This window comes from Neofelis nebulosa, chromosome 16 (assembly GCF_028018385.1).
Source record: "Neofelis nebulosa isolate mNeoNeb1 chromosome 16, mNeoNeb1.pri, whole genome shotgun sequence".
Lineage (NCBI taxonomy): Eukaryota > Metazoa > Chordata > Mammalia > Carnivora > Felidae > Neofelis > Neofelis nebulosa.
The window spans coordinates 6,796,199-6,812,239 of record NC_080797.1 but is presented as its reverse complement, the minus strand read 5'-3'; the positions used below and the strand labels follow the sequence as shown (position 1 = coordinate 6,812,239).

At 45.6% G+C, this 16,041-nt stretch overlaps 1 protein-coding gene across 6 annotated transcripts in view; it reads right to left on the bottom strand.

Annotated features, from left to right (window-relative positions):
- Positions 1-1,842: 1,842 nt before the first annotated feature.
- Positions 1,843-16,041, bottom strand: part of MYOCD (myocardin) — a 111,326-nt gene continuing 97,127 nt past the window's right edge. For all 6 annotated transcript variants that reach the window (XM_058705890.1, XM_058705889.1, XM_058705891.1 and 3 more), the window contains 4 exons: positions 15,538-15,681; positions 12,932-13,060; positions 10,078-10,135; positions 1,843-7,806 (listed from right to left, as the gene is read on the bottom strand). In XM_058705890.1, coding sequence (XP_058561873.1) covers positions 7,253-7,806; positions 10,078-10,135; positions 12,932-13,060; positions 15,538-15,681 — 885 coding nt within the window. In that variant the 3' untranslated portion in view covers positions 1,843-7,252. The remainder of the gene's footprint in view (positions 7,807-10,077; positions 10,136-12,931; positions 13,061-15,537; positions 15,682-16,041) is intronic.

Here is a 16,041-nt window from a genome sequence, read left to right as displayed (position 1 = left end):
GTGAGTTCGAGCCCCGCGTCGGGCTCTGGGCTGATGGCTCAGAGCCTGGAGCCTGTTTCCGATTCTGTGTCTCCCTCTCTCTCTGCCCCTCCCCCGTTCATGCTCTGTCTCTCTCTGTCCCAAAAATAAATAAACGTTGAAAAAAAAAAAAATTAAAAAAAAAAAAAAAAAAAAAAAGAGTCAGCTGCTCAACCGACTGAGCCACCCGGGCACCCCTCTAGTGAAGACTTTTGATGTGTATGTGTCCCAGAGGCGCGAGACCCTCAAAAATCAAATTCACGATTTTTCCTATCAAGTATCTACTCCTCATTCTGGCCTTTTGCCCCTGTGAATGGAATTAACATGCACTCAACATCCAACATCCAGCTATCCCTCCCACTCCGAATCCTCCTTACTATCCACACCCGATGATCAATCTCATACTTTCCAGTCTATTAACATGTTTCAAATCAACCTTCGTCTCTCTATTCCCACTACTCCTTTCTTAGGAGAGTCACTACCTGCTTGTTGGCTGGCTGGTTTACTGCAATGGGTTCTTCACTACCTTCACTCAGACCCCACTCCCAACCCAGCATTATTCTAGATCCAGTATGTTGGTTACTCATCATTTCCCTTTAAGCTCTCGTGTCTATAGAGTAAGTAGGGCACCAATGATTTATCATAGTCATTCACAAAAATTGACTGGGCTGGCCTTCCCTTATCCTGCCATTCTAATCCATTTCCATGCTGTAGAGTTATCTCTCTAAAGTGTTTAAAGATTATAGCTCTCTCTTGCTTAAAACTCTTCACTGATGTCCTACTGGTTTAAAGATCACGCTTCATAAGCTCATACCTTTTAAAAAATTTTTAATGTTTATTTATTTCTGAGAGAGAGAGAGAGCGCGCATGCACATGAGTGGGGGAGGGGCAGAGAGAGAGGGAGACACAGATCAGAAGCAGGCTCCAGGCTCTGAGCTGTCAGCACAGAGCCCCATGTGGGGCTCAGACTCACAAACCGTGAAATCATGACCTGAGCCGAAGTCAGATGCTTAACCGACGGAGCCACCCAGGCGCCCCAAAGCTCATACTGGTAAAGCCTGTAAGTTCATACTCTTCAGTATGCCTTAGGAGGCTCCTCGTGGCATAGCCCCTGTTTGCTTCCCATTATGGGTTGAATTGTGCCTCCCCTCCCAATTCATATGTTGAAGTCTTAATCCCTGTTACCTCAGAATATGGCCTTATTTGGAGATAGGGTCTTCACAGAGGTGATCAAGTCAAAAATGAGGTCTCTTGGGGGCACCTGGATGGCTCAGTCGGTTAAGCATCTGACTTTTGATTTTAGCTCAGGTCATGATCTCATGGTTTGTGGTTTCGAGCCCCACATCAGACTCTGCACTGTATGTGACAGGAGAGTCTGCTCCTTTCCACAAAAGTCTTCATTTTAATAGTGTCATCAGTGACAAATGCAGAGATGTGCACTGTTTGAGATCAAGGACTTTGGAAATAAAAAGAGTTTGACTGCTGGCTCAATATATTTCAGGTATAGATTTTTTTTTTTTAACTAAGTAGGCTCCACACCCAACGTGGGGCTTGAACTCACAACCCTGACATCAAAAGTCACATGCTTTACTGACTGAGCCAGTCAGGTGCCCCACCCCCCATCTCCCTGGTATAGAATCTTAAACAATTTCCTTAGCCTCTCTGAACCTCCAGTTCTTCGTATGTAAAATGGGAATAATAATCATAGTTTCAAGGTGCCATTGTGAGAACACAATGAAAAAAAAAAAAAGACACCTGTAGAGGGCCTGGTACAGTGCCTGGGATATCATATAATCGGCGGGGGGGCGAGAAAAAGCTCACAGGTCTTTTTCAAAATAAAACATTTTATTTAAAAATATATTTATATATTTTTTAAAAAGAATACATGCCAACTTTGGTATTTTAGCTATTGCTTCTTTTCCTGGTAACACACGTTTCTTTCTGGTAATGGATACTTGAGCAAAGGAGACCAAAGTGAAAACAATACGCAGGTCCCACAGAGAACCATATGCTGGCTTTTCTGATTGCTTTGCAAAGCGTTTCTTTTGTGTTTCACCAAGGGAGGGCTTCAGGCACCCAGCAATGTGTCACCCTCTTTCCTCACTGCAGGCCGACTGGAGGGGAGCTCCAGGGAGCAGTGTGGGTTCTCTTTCTTTGGAAAACACTAGAATAGCATCCAGGATCCCCACCATCATGCTCCGCCTTTCCATAAACACTTGGGAGCTGGGAAACCATTTATAGAGGAAACTCACATTAACCAGCATCCATGATGGGAGCAGGTCGTTATACGAAGCACAAGAGATGGTCAGGAGTTTGGTTCATCCTAATCCATTGGGGAATCGCCAAACCCTAGAATCAAAAGGGAGCTCACTTATATGTTATTGAACCCAGTGGGTCCCTGGCAGATAGATGATAGAGAAATTCTTCCCAGATCTTTCCATGTCTTGAAATCATCTTCTCAGGCATAGACTCCACCTAGCCAGGGGTGCTCTGAAAATGTGGATTCTAGAATCAAACCCAGCTCCTGAACACAACCCTGAGCAGCCCCGGAACCATAGGACCATCTTGTTTCAGGACCTGGACTCTGCGTGTTTAGTGATATTATCCATCTAAGAAAGAACTAGCAAATTCATCATCTGAGCCCCCCTGCTGGTTTATACTGGATTTACAGGGAAAGGAAAGCCCCAGACCGTCTTCACTCTTGAGTTCTCGCACACCAGATAGCAAGCAAACTGCGTGCCAGCCCTTGAGGGCTTCCCATTGTGAGGAATGAAGCCCTGACTGAGGACGGCCAAGTGATTTCCTCCTGAGGGGTGGTGGCTCCCCACGGACACCCCTCCCCCGGAAGTGTCCCTTTTGCATCCAGAGCTTGCTATGAAAGCCAAAGGCAGTGAATGGAAAAAAAGACAGTAGAAGTTTCCTTAACCCTTTCCTGATTTTCAAGGGGCTTCTGTATCTAGCAATGAAAACCAACGCTCAGGGGTGGGAGATACAGAAAGATCGCCAAGTGCTATGCTCTGGCTGTTGGATCTCAGAGACAAGAAAAAAAAAAATGTCTGTGCAGGTGATAGGTTTTGGCAGAAAAGGGGCCCTCTACTCTCCCTTCTGGAAAAACGAAGCCCCTCCCCCCACTTTTTAAAAATTCAGAGCTAAGGGGTTTCTGGTTTAGGGGCTAGGACATTCCCAGGGTTCTTCCTTACACGAACAGCAGCTCCCCATCACGGAATCTGAACTATCTGTACTTTATCAGTTTAGTAGTGGACGTCTGGGGATTCGTGCGCTTTTGCGTAGGTCATGCGTCAGGGAATTGTCCACTGGGTGAGCAAACTTGATGCGGGCGTTTTCAGCCAGACCGGCATTTGCTTCTGGAAGAGCAGATGGAGCCTAAATAAATTTTGAGAAGGACTGTCTTGAATGCTTAGAGTAGGGTGTTTTGTTTTGTTTTGTTTTGTTTTCCTCCAGATTGGAAATAAATGTTTTTGAATGGCTAAGGCCACCAGTGCACAGACCCCTGACTATTCAGGTGGAGACACTCTTGGTTTTCCTCCCTTCCTCCTTTCCTCTCCTTCTGTCCTTCCTTCCTTCCTTCCTTCCTTCCTTCCTTCCTTCCTTCCTTCCTTCCTCCCTTCCTTCCTTCTTTCTTTCCTTCCTTTCTTGTTCCCTTCTTTCCTTCCATCCTTCCTTCTTCCCTTCCTTCCTTCTTCCCTCCCTTTTCTTCCTTCTTCCCTTCCTTCCTTCCTTCCTTTCCTTCCTTCCTTTCCTTCCTTCCTCCCTCCCTCCCTCCCTTCTTCTCTCTCCCCCTTATAACAGAATGCATGTTGTCTCAATAACACTGTTAGTAGCAGGGCTAATACTACTAAGCACTGGCTTAACGAAAGTATTTGCACAGATGAATTTTCGGAGTCTGTTGGTAACTACCATTAGAACCCATGTGGCTGCAGCAACATTGGCGTTGGCTGCAAACGTCTGTGTCTGCAGGTCTGCTTCACCACGGGGGTCCTAGGAGTCTCAAGAAAACGACTCATGGTTGTTTTCAGGCTCTAAGAGCATTAAGAAACTTGGTGGCCATCTTCAGAAGTCTCTTCTGTCCATCTCCCAGTCATGCCTGGTTGGTTGGTCCCCAGAAAAGAGGACGCCCTTAGAGTCTAAAAGAACTTAAACACTCCCAACAGGAGACAGATGAATTAGCATGGTTTATCCGATCCACTGGGTGCAGCCAACTTCTTCGATGCTTTCTCAGCTATATCCCTGATTTTCTACCGTGTATCTCACTTCTGCTCTACGGAGAGATATACAGCGAATATGGTGTGGAGCCTGTGGGAGGGGGGCTGAGGCCAAGAATCCAGGGTCTGCTCTGTGTGAAGTGTGTTGGTTGGAAATAGCAAGTATCTCTTGTCGGCTGTGATGCTTGCGTATCGGTGCTGGTAATATCTTAAAAAGGTCTCCGTGACAGTGCACAGTCTTACAAAGCACAGCGGCCTCCTGACCAAGTCTAGTCCTTCTGCTAGAAATACCCAAAGGAAACCATAATTAACGCTCAGGCCAGAGTCTCAGAGTAGGGACACTGTGAGTTTGTTTTCCAAAGGCAGCAAAGGGAGAAAACATAAACATACAAATGGTACAACATGGGCACATGAAACACGGGCTGACCAGCAAGCTTCGTCAAGATCCAAAATAAAACTCTGACCTCCGAGGGATAAGCACACGTGAGGAATGCGCCAACAAAGTTTTCTTCCCCGTATCCTCGGCTTCACAGAAAACACTGGGGATTCTTTCCTCCCCCTCTAGATTTTGGGTTCCGATGACTGACGTGAACCGCAAAATGCAGAATTTAGCACGTGGATCTCTTAAAGCACAATGCAGATCAAGGAATGTAAAAACGATTTTCATGGCCCTTTGATGCTTTTCTACGAGAGACTGTATCACTAATGGGGGAGCAGTTCTGTCTTTTCACGTCCGTATTCTTTGTCAAGATGAGCGTGTTCATGGTAAGCAAGTGGCTGTGACTCACTGAGCTGGAGCTGTTAGTCATTCACAGGGAGGCAACGTAGAGTCTGGTTGATTAATCGGGAACTCGTAGTGACAAAGGCCAAGTATTTCACAGCAAACTGGGGCTTCAAAGGCTTTTGGTACAGGACTCTGTGTCACTGCTTTTCAAGAGACACACGACTGCACATATATGTATAGATATATACATATCCCTGTATATATGCACACACATATGCGCACAGACATATGCATCTGTATATAACTATACACATATGCATACCTACCCTGCCCCCCCATAAGCTCTGGAAGCTTTCAGAGTACTAGTCACCAAAAACACTCTGTGTTCACACATGTTTACAAGGTAACAATGGAATGACTTCTAAATCTTTGGTTTCTCCAAGAGAGAACTTCTAAAATCACAACATTTTTGGTTATTTTCTCCGTAAGTGCACAGTGAATTTTTTTTTTTTTTTTTACAAAAGAAGAAAACAGTGCCTTAGTGATTTAAATTAAAACAACAACAACAACAACAACAACAACAACAACAACAACAACAACCAAACCAGCAATAGCTACGTTCTACAGCATGCAACACTAGAAAACGGTGAGCTGGGAGCCACAGTGAGCTTTAGAGCGACTGCCTTGCCACTTGAGCTGAAAACAACTCCCAGCAAAAGCACAAGATAATGAGGAACGCACATGAGAAAAATTGTCTTTCTTCCTTCCCTCGTTTTCCATGTGCGACTCTGTTTCCTTTCACCACCAAGACCTGAAATCCTCTCTCTCCTGGTAAATATCGTTCACATCTATTTTTACAATGTAATAATTTCCAATTTCCCCTGAACCACCCAAATTGATGACTGCAGTAAATCAAATGACTGAAGAATGAGCTTTGGGACGGAGGACCCCAAGGTTATCCTTCCCCACTCACTGCAAGGACATTCTTTCGGCTTTTTGAAGCAAATTATGCATATGGAGAATGAGTTCTCCAGGAGAGCCTGGAGTTTTAGCTTTTTAAAATATGGCTTATTAGGGGTATGGCACCTTGTTAGATCTGGAGTCCTCTCCTCTCCAAGTTGGGGCAGAAAAAGAAGGAGTTTCAAAAGGGGAGCAAGAAAAGATTGGTATCTTGAAAGAAAAGTGCAGTGGGAGAAGATAAGACAGGTGGGCCCCCTTCCACCCTCCAAGAAAAGTTGGACCTCCATAATTAGTCATCCGGCTATAGTAATCCATGGTGTTTATTCTCATGACACGTGAAACAGTGTTCTCTATAGCTTGTCTGAATGATCCCGCCATGGCTTCCCGAAGCTAGAGATGTTCTTCCCATGTGATCATGGGATTATCTCCAGTCTTTGAAACTAAAGGGGGGTTGTGTTGGGGAATGTTCCATATGGCAGGGGGTTTTGGTTTTTGTTTGCTTTCAGGTTCTTGGCTGTTTTGTGGTGCTTATCATCACAGAGACAGCAGGAGTGATTGGGCTACTGGTTGAGAAAGAGGGAAATTCTGGGTGGACCAAACATAGGTTCATTGTTATCAGTGACCACATGGAATCCTGGGTCCAGAATTGGAACCACCCCAATGGGGCAGCTTTGTGGCCAAGAGACACCGAGTTGATTCCACTTCCTTGGGAATGGGTTGGCTCTGTCCCTCTATTCTATCTCCAGCACCCAACTGAAGTCGGGCCTGACTTCTATTTGGAAAGACAGGGAAGGGGGTGCTGAAACACAGCCTCCACCACTGAGTGAATCTTCCAGAAACTTTGATGGTTATGCTATACTCCCTGTACTCCAAAAGAGCTACATTTCCTTTCCACAGTATAAATTCACAAGAAAAGCATACGAAGCGTGATCACGCCCAAACAATGCCTGAGAAAAATTATGGGCTACAAAAACACTGGTGTTTGAAAAGGCAGTGAAAGAAAGAATTTTAGGTTTTTTTTTTTTTTTTTTTGGCATTCTTGATCTCAGAAATCACATATCTGAGTGCACAGCTGAAATCATGAACAGTTACTGCACGTTGGTAAATATTACATTTTACATAGATCTAAAGACTCCTATTTGCTCTCATTGACTGTCACAGAAGTCTCCATCGTGTCTTTTTAATTTTCTCCTTCTCCCCTCCTCCTCCTCCTCCTTCTCCTCGCCTACCTCTTCCTCCTTTTGGATGATAGGAGCGTTTTTGGTTGTGTGATTTCCCCCATGGCATCCCCATGGGTCTGCCTAAGCACCTCTTCAACAGACATTATCTACCACTGCTGTAAATGAAGGTCCATGGGGGAATTCAAATTGAGATCCGTGACGTCCAAGAAATCAATGTTAAAGATGCTGGGGCCGCTGGGGCCCAGGGAGCTGAAGCTTGGTGTAGAACTGGGTGGAGTAAGGTCCAGCCACTCCATGGTTTCCCAAGGAGATTCGGTGAAGCTTAGCCGCAGCCCACTGCTGTCTGCAGAGGAAGGCGAAAACTGAGTCTGCATCGGGGAGAGGGGGCCTGGCAAGATCTCGTGCCCACTGAAGAGGTCTTCTGCTGCCTTCCCGGAGAATCCATCCATTATCCCGTCAAAAGGAGGCTCTTCGTGCCCGATTTTTAGAAGGGCCACATCGCTCACCTTCCCCAAGGGGCTCTGGGAATTTAATAAGACTTCAAGGTGCTCATCACTGTCGGTACCATAGTGATCGAAGGAGAGTTGGCCTCCTGAAGATGAAGGTTTGGAGAGGGCAGCGTTAGGGCTTCGGGAAGACCCGGCTATCTTGGGGACTTTTTGAAGACATGAATGATCCTCCCTAGCATCAGCTGGCATTTCTGTTGGCAAAACACAATGGGGATTGTTACACTACTACCAATGGAGATGCTACACAGAGGGGATCTTTATTTTTATTTAAAAAAATTTTTTTTCAACGTTTGTTTACTTTTAAGAGACAGAGCATGAGCAGGGGAGGGGCAGAGAGAGAGAGGGAGACACAGACTCCGAAGCAGGCTCCAGGCTCCGAGCTGTCAGCACAAAGCCTGACAAGGGGCTCAAACCCATGAACCGTGAGTGAGATCGTGACCTGAGCCGAAGTTGGATGCTTAACTGACTGTGCCACCCAGGTGCCCTGACAGTGTGTGTTTTAGATTTGGAGGTACAAAGTCAAGAGTGGAGTCGAGGGCCATCTCCAGCCTTTTGACCTGTTTTGACCTGTTGGCCCCAAGATAAATATTAAGAAAGGAACAGGTCCTGGTGATTAAGATAATTAACTTATTTTAGGTCACATAGAAGGACTCCATCTTGGTTTTAAGAGCTGGATAGACTTAAAGTACTTTTTATTTTTATTTTATTTTTTAGAGAGAACGTGCAAATGGGGTGGGGGTGCAGAGGGAGAGAGAGAATCTCAAACAGGCTCCATGATCAACTTGGAGCCTGACACAGGGCTCAATCCCACGATCATGACCTGAGCCAAAATCAAGAGTTGGATGCTCGACCGACTGAGCCACCCAGCTGCCCCTAAAGTACCTTTAAAAAAATTATTTTTTAATGTTTATTCATCCTTGAGAGAGAGAGAGAGGCAAGCATGAGTGGGGGAGGGGCAGAGAGACAGGGAGACACAGAATTTGAAGCAGGCTCCACGAACCATAAGATCATGACCTAAACCGAAGTCGGATGCTTAACCGACTGAGCCACTCAGGCGCCCCATATATGCTCAATCCCCTTGCCCCATATTCCCTTGGCAAAACTCCACACCTGAATGAATCTTGGTTGCAAGAGAAAAATGACACAACAGAGCTGGCTGGTCTCATTTTAGATTCAAGGTGACCAGCCTACAGCTGGCACTCAATACAGCGTAACAATCCCACTGTGTTTCTCTAGGAAACTCCATTCATTTGTGATTGATTCATGATTGTTCTTCTGTGCTTGAATCTCCTGTGCTCCCCTCCTGCACCCTCACCTTTGTTGACTGGGCCATACACTTCATTAAAAATATAAGGGTGGGGGCACCTGGGTGGTTCAATTAATTAAACGTCTGACTCTGGCTCATGGTCTCATGGTTTGTGGGTTCGAGCCCCGTGTCAGGCTCTGTGCTGACAGTGCGGAGCCTGCTTGATATTCTCTCTTTCCCGCTCTCTCTGCTCTCCCCCAAAATAAATAAATAAAAGAAATATGGGGGGGGGGTGTCTGATAGTCCCTCTTATCTTTCCATCACAAAAGTTATAAAGATACAGACTCCTGTGACCATCTGTTCTTTCTTACTCTTGCTACACACAATGGAGAAACTGCCTGTTCACTCTCCTGTTTTCCATCTCCCTTACCAGACTGCGAGCTCCATAAAGGTAGTCTTTGTCTGGTGCAGCATTGAGCCAGTAAATGCCTGCCTACTCCTTCTCAGAAACTTTATTATTTTTTTATGGTTATTTTGAGAGAGAGAGAGCATGCATGCATGCATGCATGTGAGAAGGGGAGGGGCAGAGAGAGAAGGAGAAACAGAATTCCAAGAATCCTAAGAATCCACGCTGAGCCTGGAGTCCGATGAGGGGCTCAATCTCACGACCAACCATGAAGTCATGACCTGAACCGAAATCAAGAGTCGGACGCCTAACCGACTGAGCCACCCAGGTGCCCCCATTTTTAAAAGCTAATAAATGAATCACTGCAAAGGAGCCCAGAAGAACATGTTGATCATTTTTTTTTGGTGTTGTTGCAAGCGTGCATGATGTCTGCACCTGAACAGACCATCCAGTGGGAGATCGCTGATTGAATTTCATTTCAAGGATGTGGCACAAAACTTGCTTTATCTGCTCTCTTGTTATAGGGAGACTGGGATTAGAAGAGCCAAGAGAAATGGAGTCACAAGGCAAAACACTTAGGGAAGTAGGGTAAATAGGGTCAAATGATTGGTGAGCAAGTTCTTCGGGCAGGGGGACAAATCATCCATTGTGCCTTCTTTCCTCCACTCCAGCGTGGACGGAGAGCTCCCACGCAGTGATATTCTACCCATCCATGGCTTTTGGTGAGCATCCGGCCTTGGTCCTGAGGGTCCACTGTCTAGAGCACATGCAGGTACCGGGTGTTCCAATGGGCAAGACGGGCAGTCTTACCTCCACTTTCAATGAGGACATCCAGGAGATCATCTATCTGCTGACTCCGAGTCACTTGCTGTTGCAAATTAAGCAGAAGAGAGCGGAGAGGTTAGACGGTTGGCTCCCTCTTCGGTGGGAAACCATTAGGAACAGGACTACAGGTTTTTGAACTAGGTTTGGTTAGGGTATTTTTTTCCCCCTCAAATTGTGATAAAAATACACACAACACAAAATTTACCATGTTCCTAGGAATCTCACAACTGTAGGTCCCTCTTATAAGTGGATTCACACAGTATATTTCCTTTGGTTACTGGTTTACTTCGCTGAGCATAATGTCCTCTGGGCTCATCCATGTTGCAATACCTGTCAGAATCCCTTTCCTTGTTAGGCCTGACTAGCATTAATTGTGTGTGTTCACTGCATTTTGGATAACCATTCATCTGTCAGCAGACTAACGGGATGCTTCCACCATTTGTGAATGAAGCGGCCATGAGCAAGACGGTAACCGACTGTGCGACTGAAGCTCAAGGTTAATTTCAGACAGGAAAAGGACTGAATGAAACAATTTACTACAACAAGAGAAGGGGACAAGAAGGCAGAGTGCTCCCAGAAGCATCCCTCAGAGCATGTCCGGTCCTCTGAGGGGCCTCCGTTCCAGGAGCGAGGCATCTTAATCCACAGATAGTAGACCCATTTTTGGCCACTCTGAAGTGACTTGGATTTGCTCCCTGTTTGGGTGCTGTGGTCGTGGCCCAAGAACGTGGCTCATACTTTCCTAGGGCATCATCGCAATAGCTTGTGGAACCCACTGACACATGTAGTGTCCACACCCCTTCCCTATGGTTCATCTGAATGATTCGGTAGAGTCTTGTTGATGGAAGTCCACTTTTCTTGACCATTTTCTTTTCTCTGGAAGCCATAAAGGATCATTTGGTGCTTACAGATACCAGGGGTAGGAAATGGGGGGAAGAGAGACACATACGTATCCCACTCCCCTGAGAGCCCACTCTGAAATAAACAGAGGCATCAGTAATCAACACGGATGGGAGCCCTCCTCAAAGAATGAATCGTTTGCCAGTCCAGGAGGCATGAGGTGTCCACAGCGTCTGACAGGTAATGTAAAAGAGCCCAATATAGAACAAGAAAGAAGGGATAAAATGCAGGAACCATGCTGTGGTTCAAAGACGCAGCGGATACTTTGTTTCAGGCGACTGTCCTCTGGCAGAAATGTGGCTCCACCATTGTTAGATCGTTTCATTTTTCCGAAGTGAGAAAGCCCACTTTTTGCATAAAATCTCCTGACATTTAAAACCACTCTTGCAGCCAAGTGAGACTCAACTACAAGCCGATTTGGCTCTGTGGGACACCAGCATGCGGCGGCTGACGTAGACCGTCCTTCCTAGGTTGGGCACATACAAAGGGCCATCTGATACTTCATCCGGGCTCAAACCATTTGAAATGTGAGATCATTTAGTGCTTTTCTCTCTCTCTCTCTCTCTCTCTCTCTCTCTCTCTCTCTCTCTCTCTCTCTCTTTTGGTTTTTACTTTTTATTTGGAAAATTTCCCAGCATAAATGATGGTAGAGTATACAACAGTCATCAATACTTTGCCAAGATCATTGGATTTTGAAACTAAGAAGAAACTCACAAAGTATCAGGCTGGCAACTACTCTCAAATATTTGAGTAGCTATCCTGTGCCCAGACAATGTAGTCGGTGATACACTATAGAGAACCCTTAGAAAGTAGATAGGGACCCTATTTCACATAAGGGAAGTTGAGAACTTGTCCAACCTTAGTGGCAGTGACAGATGGCTGTTGGCAGTACCAAGTCCAGGCACCTGGCGTTGGTACTAAGCCCAGTCCAGCCTCTTCTCCGTCAGCCTTCTATATACAGTCAAACCTTGGTTTGCGAGCACAATTTGTTCTGGAAACATGCTTGTCATCCAAAGCACTTGTAATATCAAAGCGAATTTCCCCACAAGAAATGATGGAAACTCAGACGATTTGTCCCACAACCCAAAAATATTCATGTAAAAATGGTTACAATACTGTAATATAATACAAAATAATAAAGAGAATATACAATATAAAGGAAAATAAACAAATTCACCTGCACTTACTTTCAAAACCCTCGTGGCTGGTGTGAGGGAGACGAGAGAGAGGAGGGTTACTGCGTAGGACGACTTTCACTATCACTAACGGAAGTTGACTACAGTACGATATTAATAAACTCTTGTCTTATACTGCATTTAGTGTAACTGGCCATAAGGCACCAGAGGAAAGGGTCTCTATCTGCAGGCAGCCCAACCTAGAATGGAGCAAAGCATTCCTAAGCTCACTCTTGGATGGAAAAGCAAAGGACTGTCCATAGGTGCCTCAAAGTGACAAAAAATACATTAATGCCAGTTGTGGGCACCTTCCAACGTTCTGGAAAATCACTTTCTGCCAAACACTGTGAACTGAGACAAAGCATCCGAGCATGGGAGATGATCACCCACAATCCTGCAGAGAGAGAGACAGAGACAGAGACAGAGACAGAGACAGAGAAGAACCATTGGCTCAGTTGTGATCATGTGACGTTCAGGGTCACATACTACTCGTATTGCAAGACATGGCTCGTTTATCAAGTTAAAATTTATTAGCCATGTTTGCTTGTCTTGTGGAACACTCGCACAGCAAGTTACTTGCAATCCAAGGTTTTACTGTACATGCACTACCTTTCTACAAGTAGCATCTAGAAACTCTGCCCATCCTGGTAGGGGGGCACCAATGCACTCAATGTCGGCACCTAAGACTGCCCGAAGTTGAATAATGAGAAACAACGCCCATTTACGCAATCTGTTTCTCTACAGAGAACAAAACTTGTAGTTACCTGCTTTACTGCATCTTCGTACGATGGAGGCTGTGTTATCTCTGGAACTGCTGATGTTGGCTTGGAAAAAGGAGGGGAAGGAATTGAAAACTTTGGCCCTGTCTTGTCAGAAGAGTGCAGACCAGCCATCTGTGGGAGTAAGATGCAGAAAAAGATAAGTCAACTCAAGGGTCAGAGATGGGACTGCTTCGTGCTTTCAACAATAGCCAAATTAAGGAAAGAGCCTAAATGTCCATCAACTGACGAACGGATAAAGAAGATGTGGTTTCTATATACAATGGAATATTACTCAGTGATGAGAAAGAATGAAATCCTGCCATTTGCAGCAACATGGATGGAACTGGAGGGTATTAGGCTGAGTGAAATAAGTCAGTCAGAGGAAGATACTGTGTGTTTTCACTCATGTGTGGAACTTGAGAAACTTAACAGAAGACCATGGGGGAAGGGAAGGAGGGAAAAATAGTTACAGCGAGAGAGGGAGGCAAACCATAAGAGACTCTTAAATACAGAGAACAAACTGAGGGTTGATGGCAGGGGGAGGCAGGGGAGAGGGGAGAATGGGTGATGGGCATTGAGGAGGGCACTTGTTGGGATGAGCACTGGCTGTCGTATGTAAGCGATGAATCACGGGAATCTACCCCCCAAATCAAAAGCACACTGTCTACACTGTCTGTTAGCCAACTTGACAATAAATTCTATTAAGATAATAATAATATGAAAAAGATACAGCTTTTAAACTTCCGAAAAAAAGAAGAAATGGGACTGCTTCTGTTTTATAAACTCCGAGCTAAATTTTGGGAAAGAATTGATTTGAGTGGAAAAAAAGAGCCAAGGCTTAGAAAACAACCCCAGTGTATTAATAGTACATATCATCGTGGACATATTTCTGGAGACATGACACGATGGGAACCTTGCAGATTCTTCTTTTCCATTTTTTTAAATGTTTATCCATTTTTGGGAGACAGAAAGACAGAGTGTAAGTAGGGAAGGGGCAGAGAGAGAAGGAGACACAGAATCCGAAGCAGGCTCCAGGCTCTGAGCTGTCAGCACAGAGCCCGACGTGGGGCTCGAACCCACAAACTGTGAGATCATGACCTGAGCCTTGATCTTAGTCGGAGGCTTAACTGAGTCACCCAGGAGCCCAACAGATTCTTTTCCCCCTCTAGAGTGGACCACCTTTGGTTAGGAGCAAAGGAAATAAAGTAAGAGTCCAGTCCAACAGGAAGAAGTCACCCAGGAATTCCCAGAGTACTTTACCCCCTCAGGACATTTCATTCCTAACTGGTGCATTTGCAGAGAGGTGGAGACATTGTTGGGGTAGCTCTTCAGGGACCAGCCTTGTGTACTGTGAGCTCCATGTTCTATGCAGTGCCTGGGCCATTTCAGGGTCTCTGTCTCCAAAGGACCCCCTGTCCATACTTGTGGCAGGTAGCACTTCTGTATGGTGGCCATCTTGTTGGCCTCCTTATTACCTCTTCCTTAGTCCTTGGGACTTCCCATATCCTGGCTCTCTCACATGCCTGATTTCCACCTGCTGGTATGTACCACCTCTGCCTTTTTCCACCGAGATACTGCACTGTGATTCGAATTCTCTGCACCTTTCTAGACCTTTCCACAGATCCACATACCTTCCTCTTTCTCAAGCACTGTTTTCCCGCATGCCTCTATTCCAATCTTCAACTCCATGGAAACTGATTTGTCTGCCATGCATGTTGTTTCACAAACATACTGTGCTCATTTTAGTCCTCATGATTTCTAGAATGACCCCAGGAAATGGCTCCCTGGAACACCCTAATTTATATCTGTACATCCATTTCACTCTCTTCCAAGTGGATTTGTTTTTATCGAAATGTCGTTTATGTCTGCCTTTTGTGAAATTTTTATTATAATTTGTTTTTAATTTTTAAATGTTTATTTTTGAGAGGAGGGGGGAGGGGCAGAGAGAGGGAGACATAGAATCGGAAGCAAGCTCCAGGCTCTGAGCTGTCAGCACAGAGCCTGACACGGGGCTCCAACTCACTGATGGTGAGATCATGACCTGAGCCGAAGTCGGACATTTAACCAACTGAGCCACCCAGGAGCTCCTCTATTATTTTTTTTAATGTTTTATTTAGTTTTGAGAGAGGGGAAAGCATGTGGCAGGGAGGGACAGAGAGAGAGGGGGACAGAGGATCTGAAGCAGGCTCCATGCTGACAGCAGAGAGCCCAATATGGGGCTTGAACTGACAAACTGTGAGATCATGACCTGAGCCGAAGTTGGAGGCTTAACCAATGGAGTCAACCAGGCACCCCCACCCCAATTTTTTTTAGATATTTAATTTTTTTTTAATTGAGAGAGAGAGAGAGAGAGAGAGAACACACAAGTAGGGAGAAGGGAAAAGAGAGAGAGAGAGAATCCCAGGCCCCATGCCCAGTGTGGAGCCCGACCTTACAGAGCCTGGGTTCTATCTCACAGTCGTGAGACCATGACCTGAGCAGAAATGAAGAGTTAGATGCTTAACTCACTGAGCCACCCCATTTATTTCTGCCTTTGAGCCTCATCATTTGGAGGACGAGGCCACAGAAGAGGGAAGAGGCAAAGTTTAGACCTTTGTCCAGGTGCCTACCTTTTGCTGGACACCTGGGCTTTTGGGACAAGGATTGCCCCCAGCGCCATGATTGCTGTCTGCTTGGGTTCCAGAGAAAGGGGGGTGGAGGCTGGAAGGCTGGGGAGAGAAGCTTGGAGGATGGCCCTCATGTGCCCCTGAGTTCTGAAAGGAAGAAGCAATGAGTTCATTGGTCACCAGCAGCATACTGGACAACATTTGCTGAGACTCCTGGTCCCTGCCCTGGTGTTTTAGCTTTTCAAACCTCCCTTAATCCCACGATCAATGTCTCAAATCTGGCTTTGTGCACATCACCTCCTGCTCAAAAACTTTCCATGCCTCCCCTGCATCCACCGTGTAGGGTCTCCACCCGAAACCGGGTCAGGTACTATTTCTTTCAAAAGCCCGTATTCCAGTAACTGCCACGGACTTCCCTCTGTGTGCCCTGTGCATGGTACCTCCCTACCTTTTCCTACATGGAATGTTCTTTTCCCAACTTTCCTTTTTTGTTTAAAAAAATTTTTA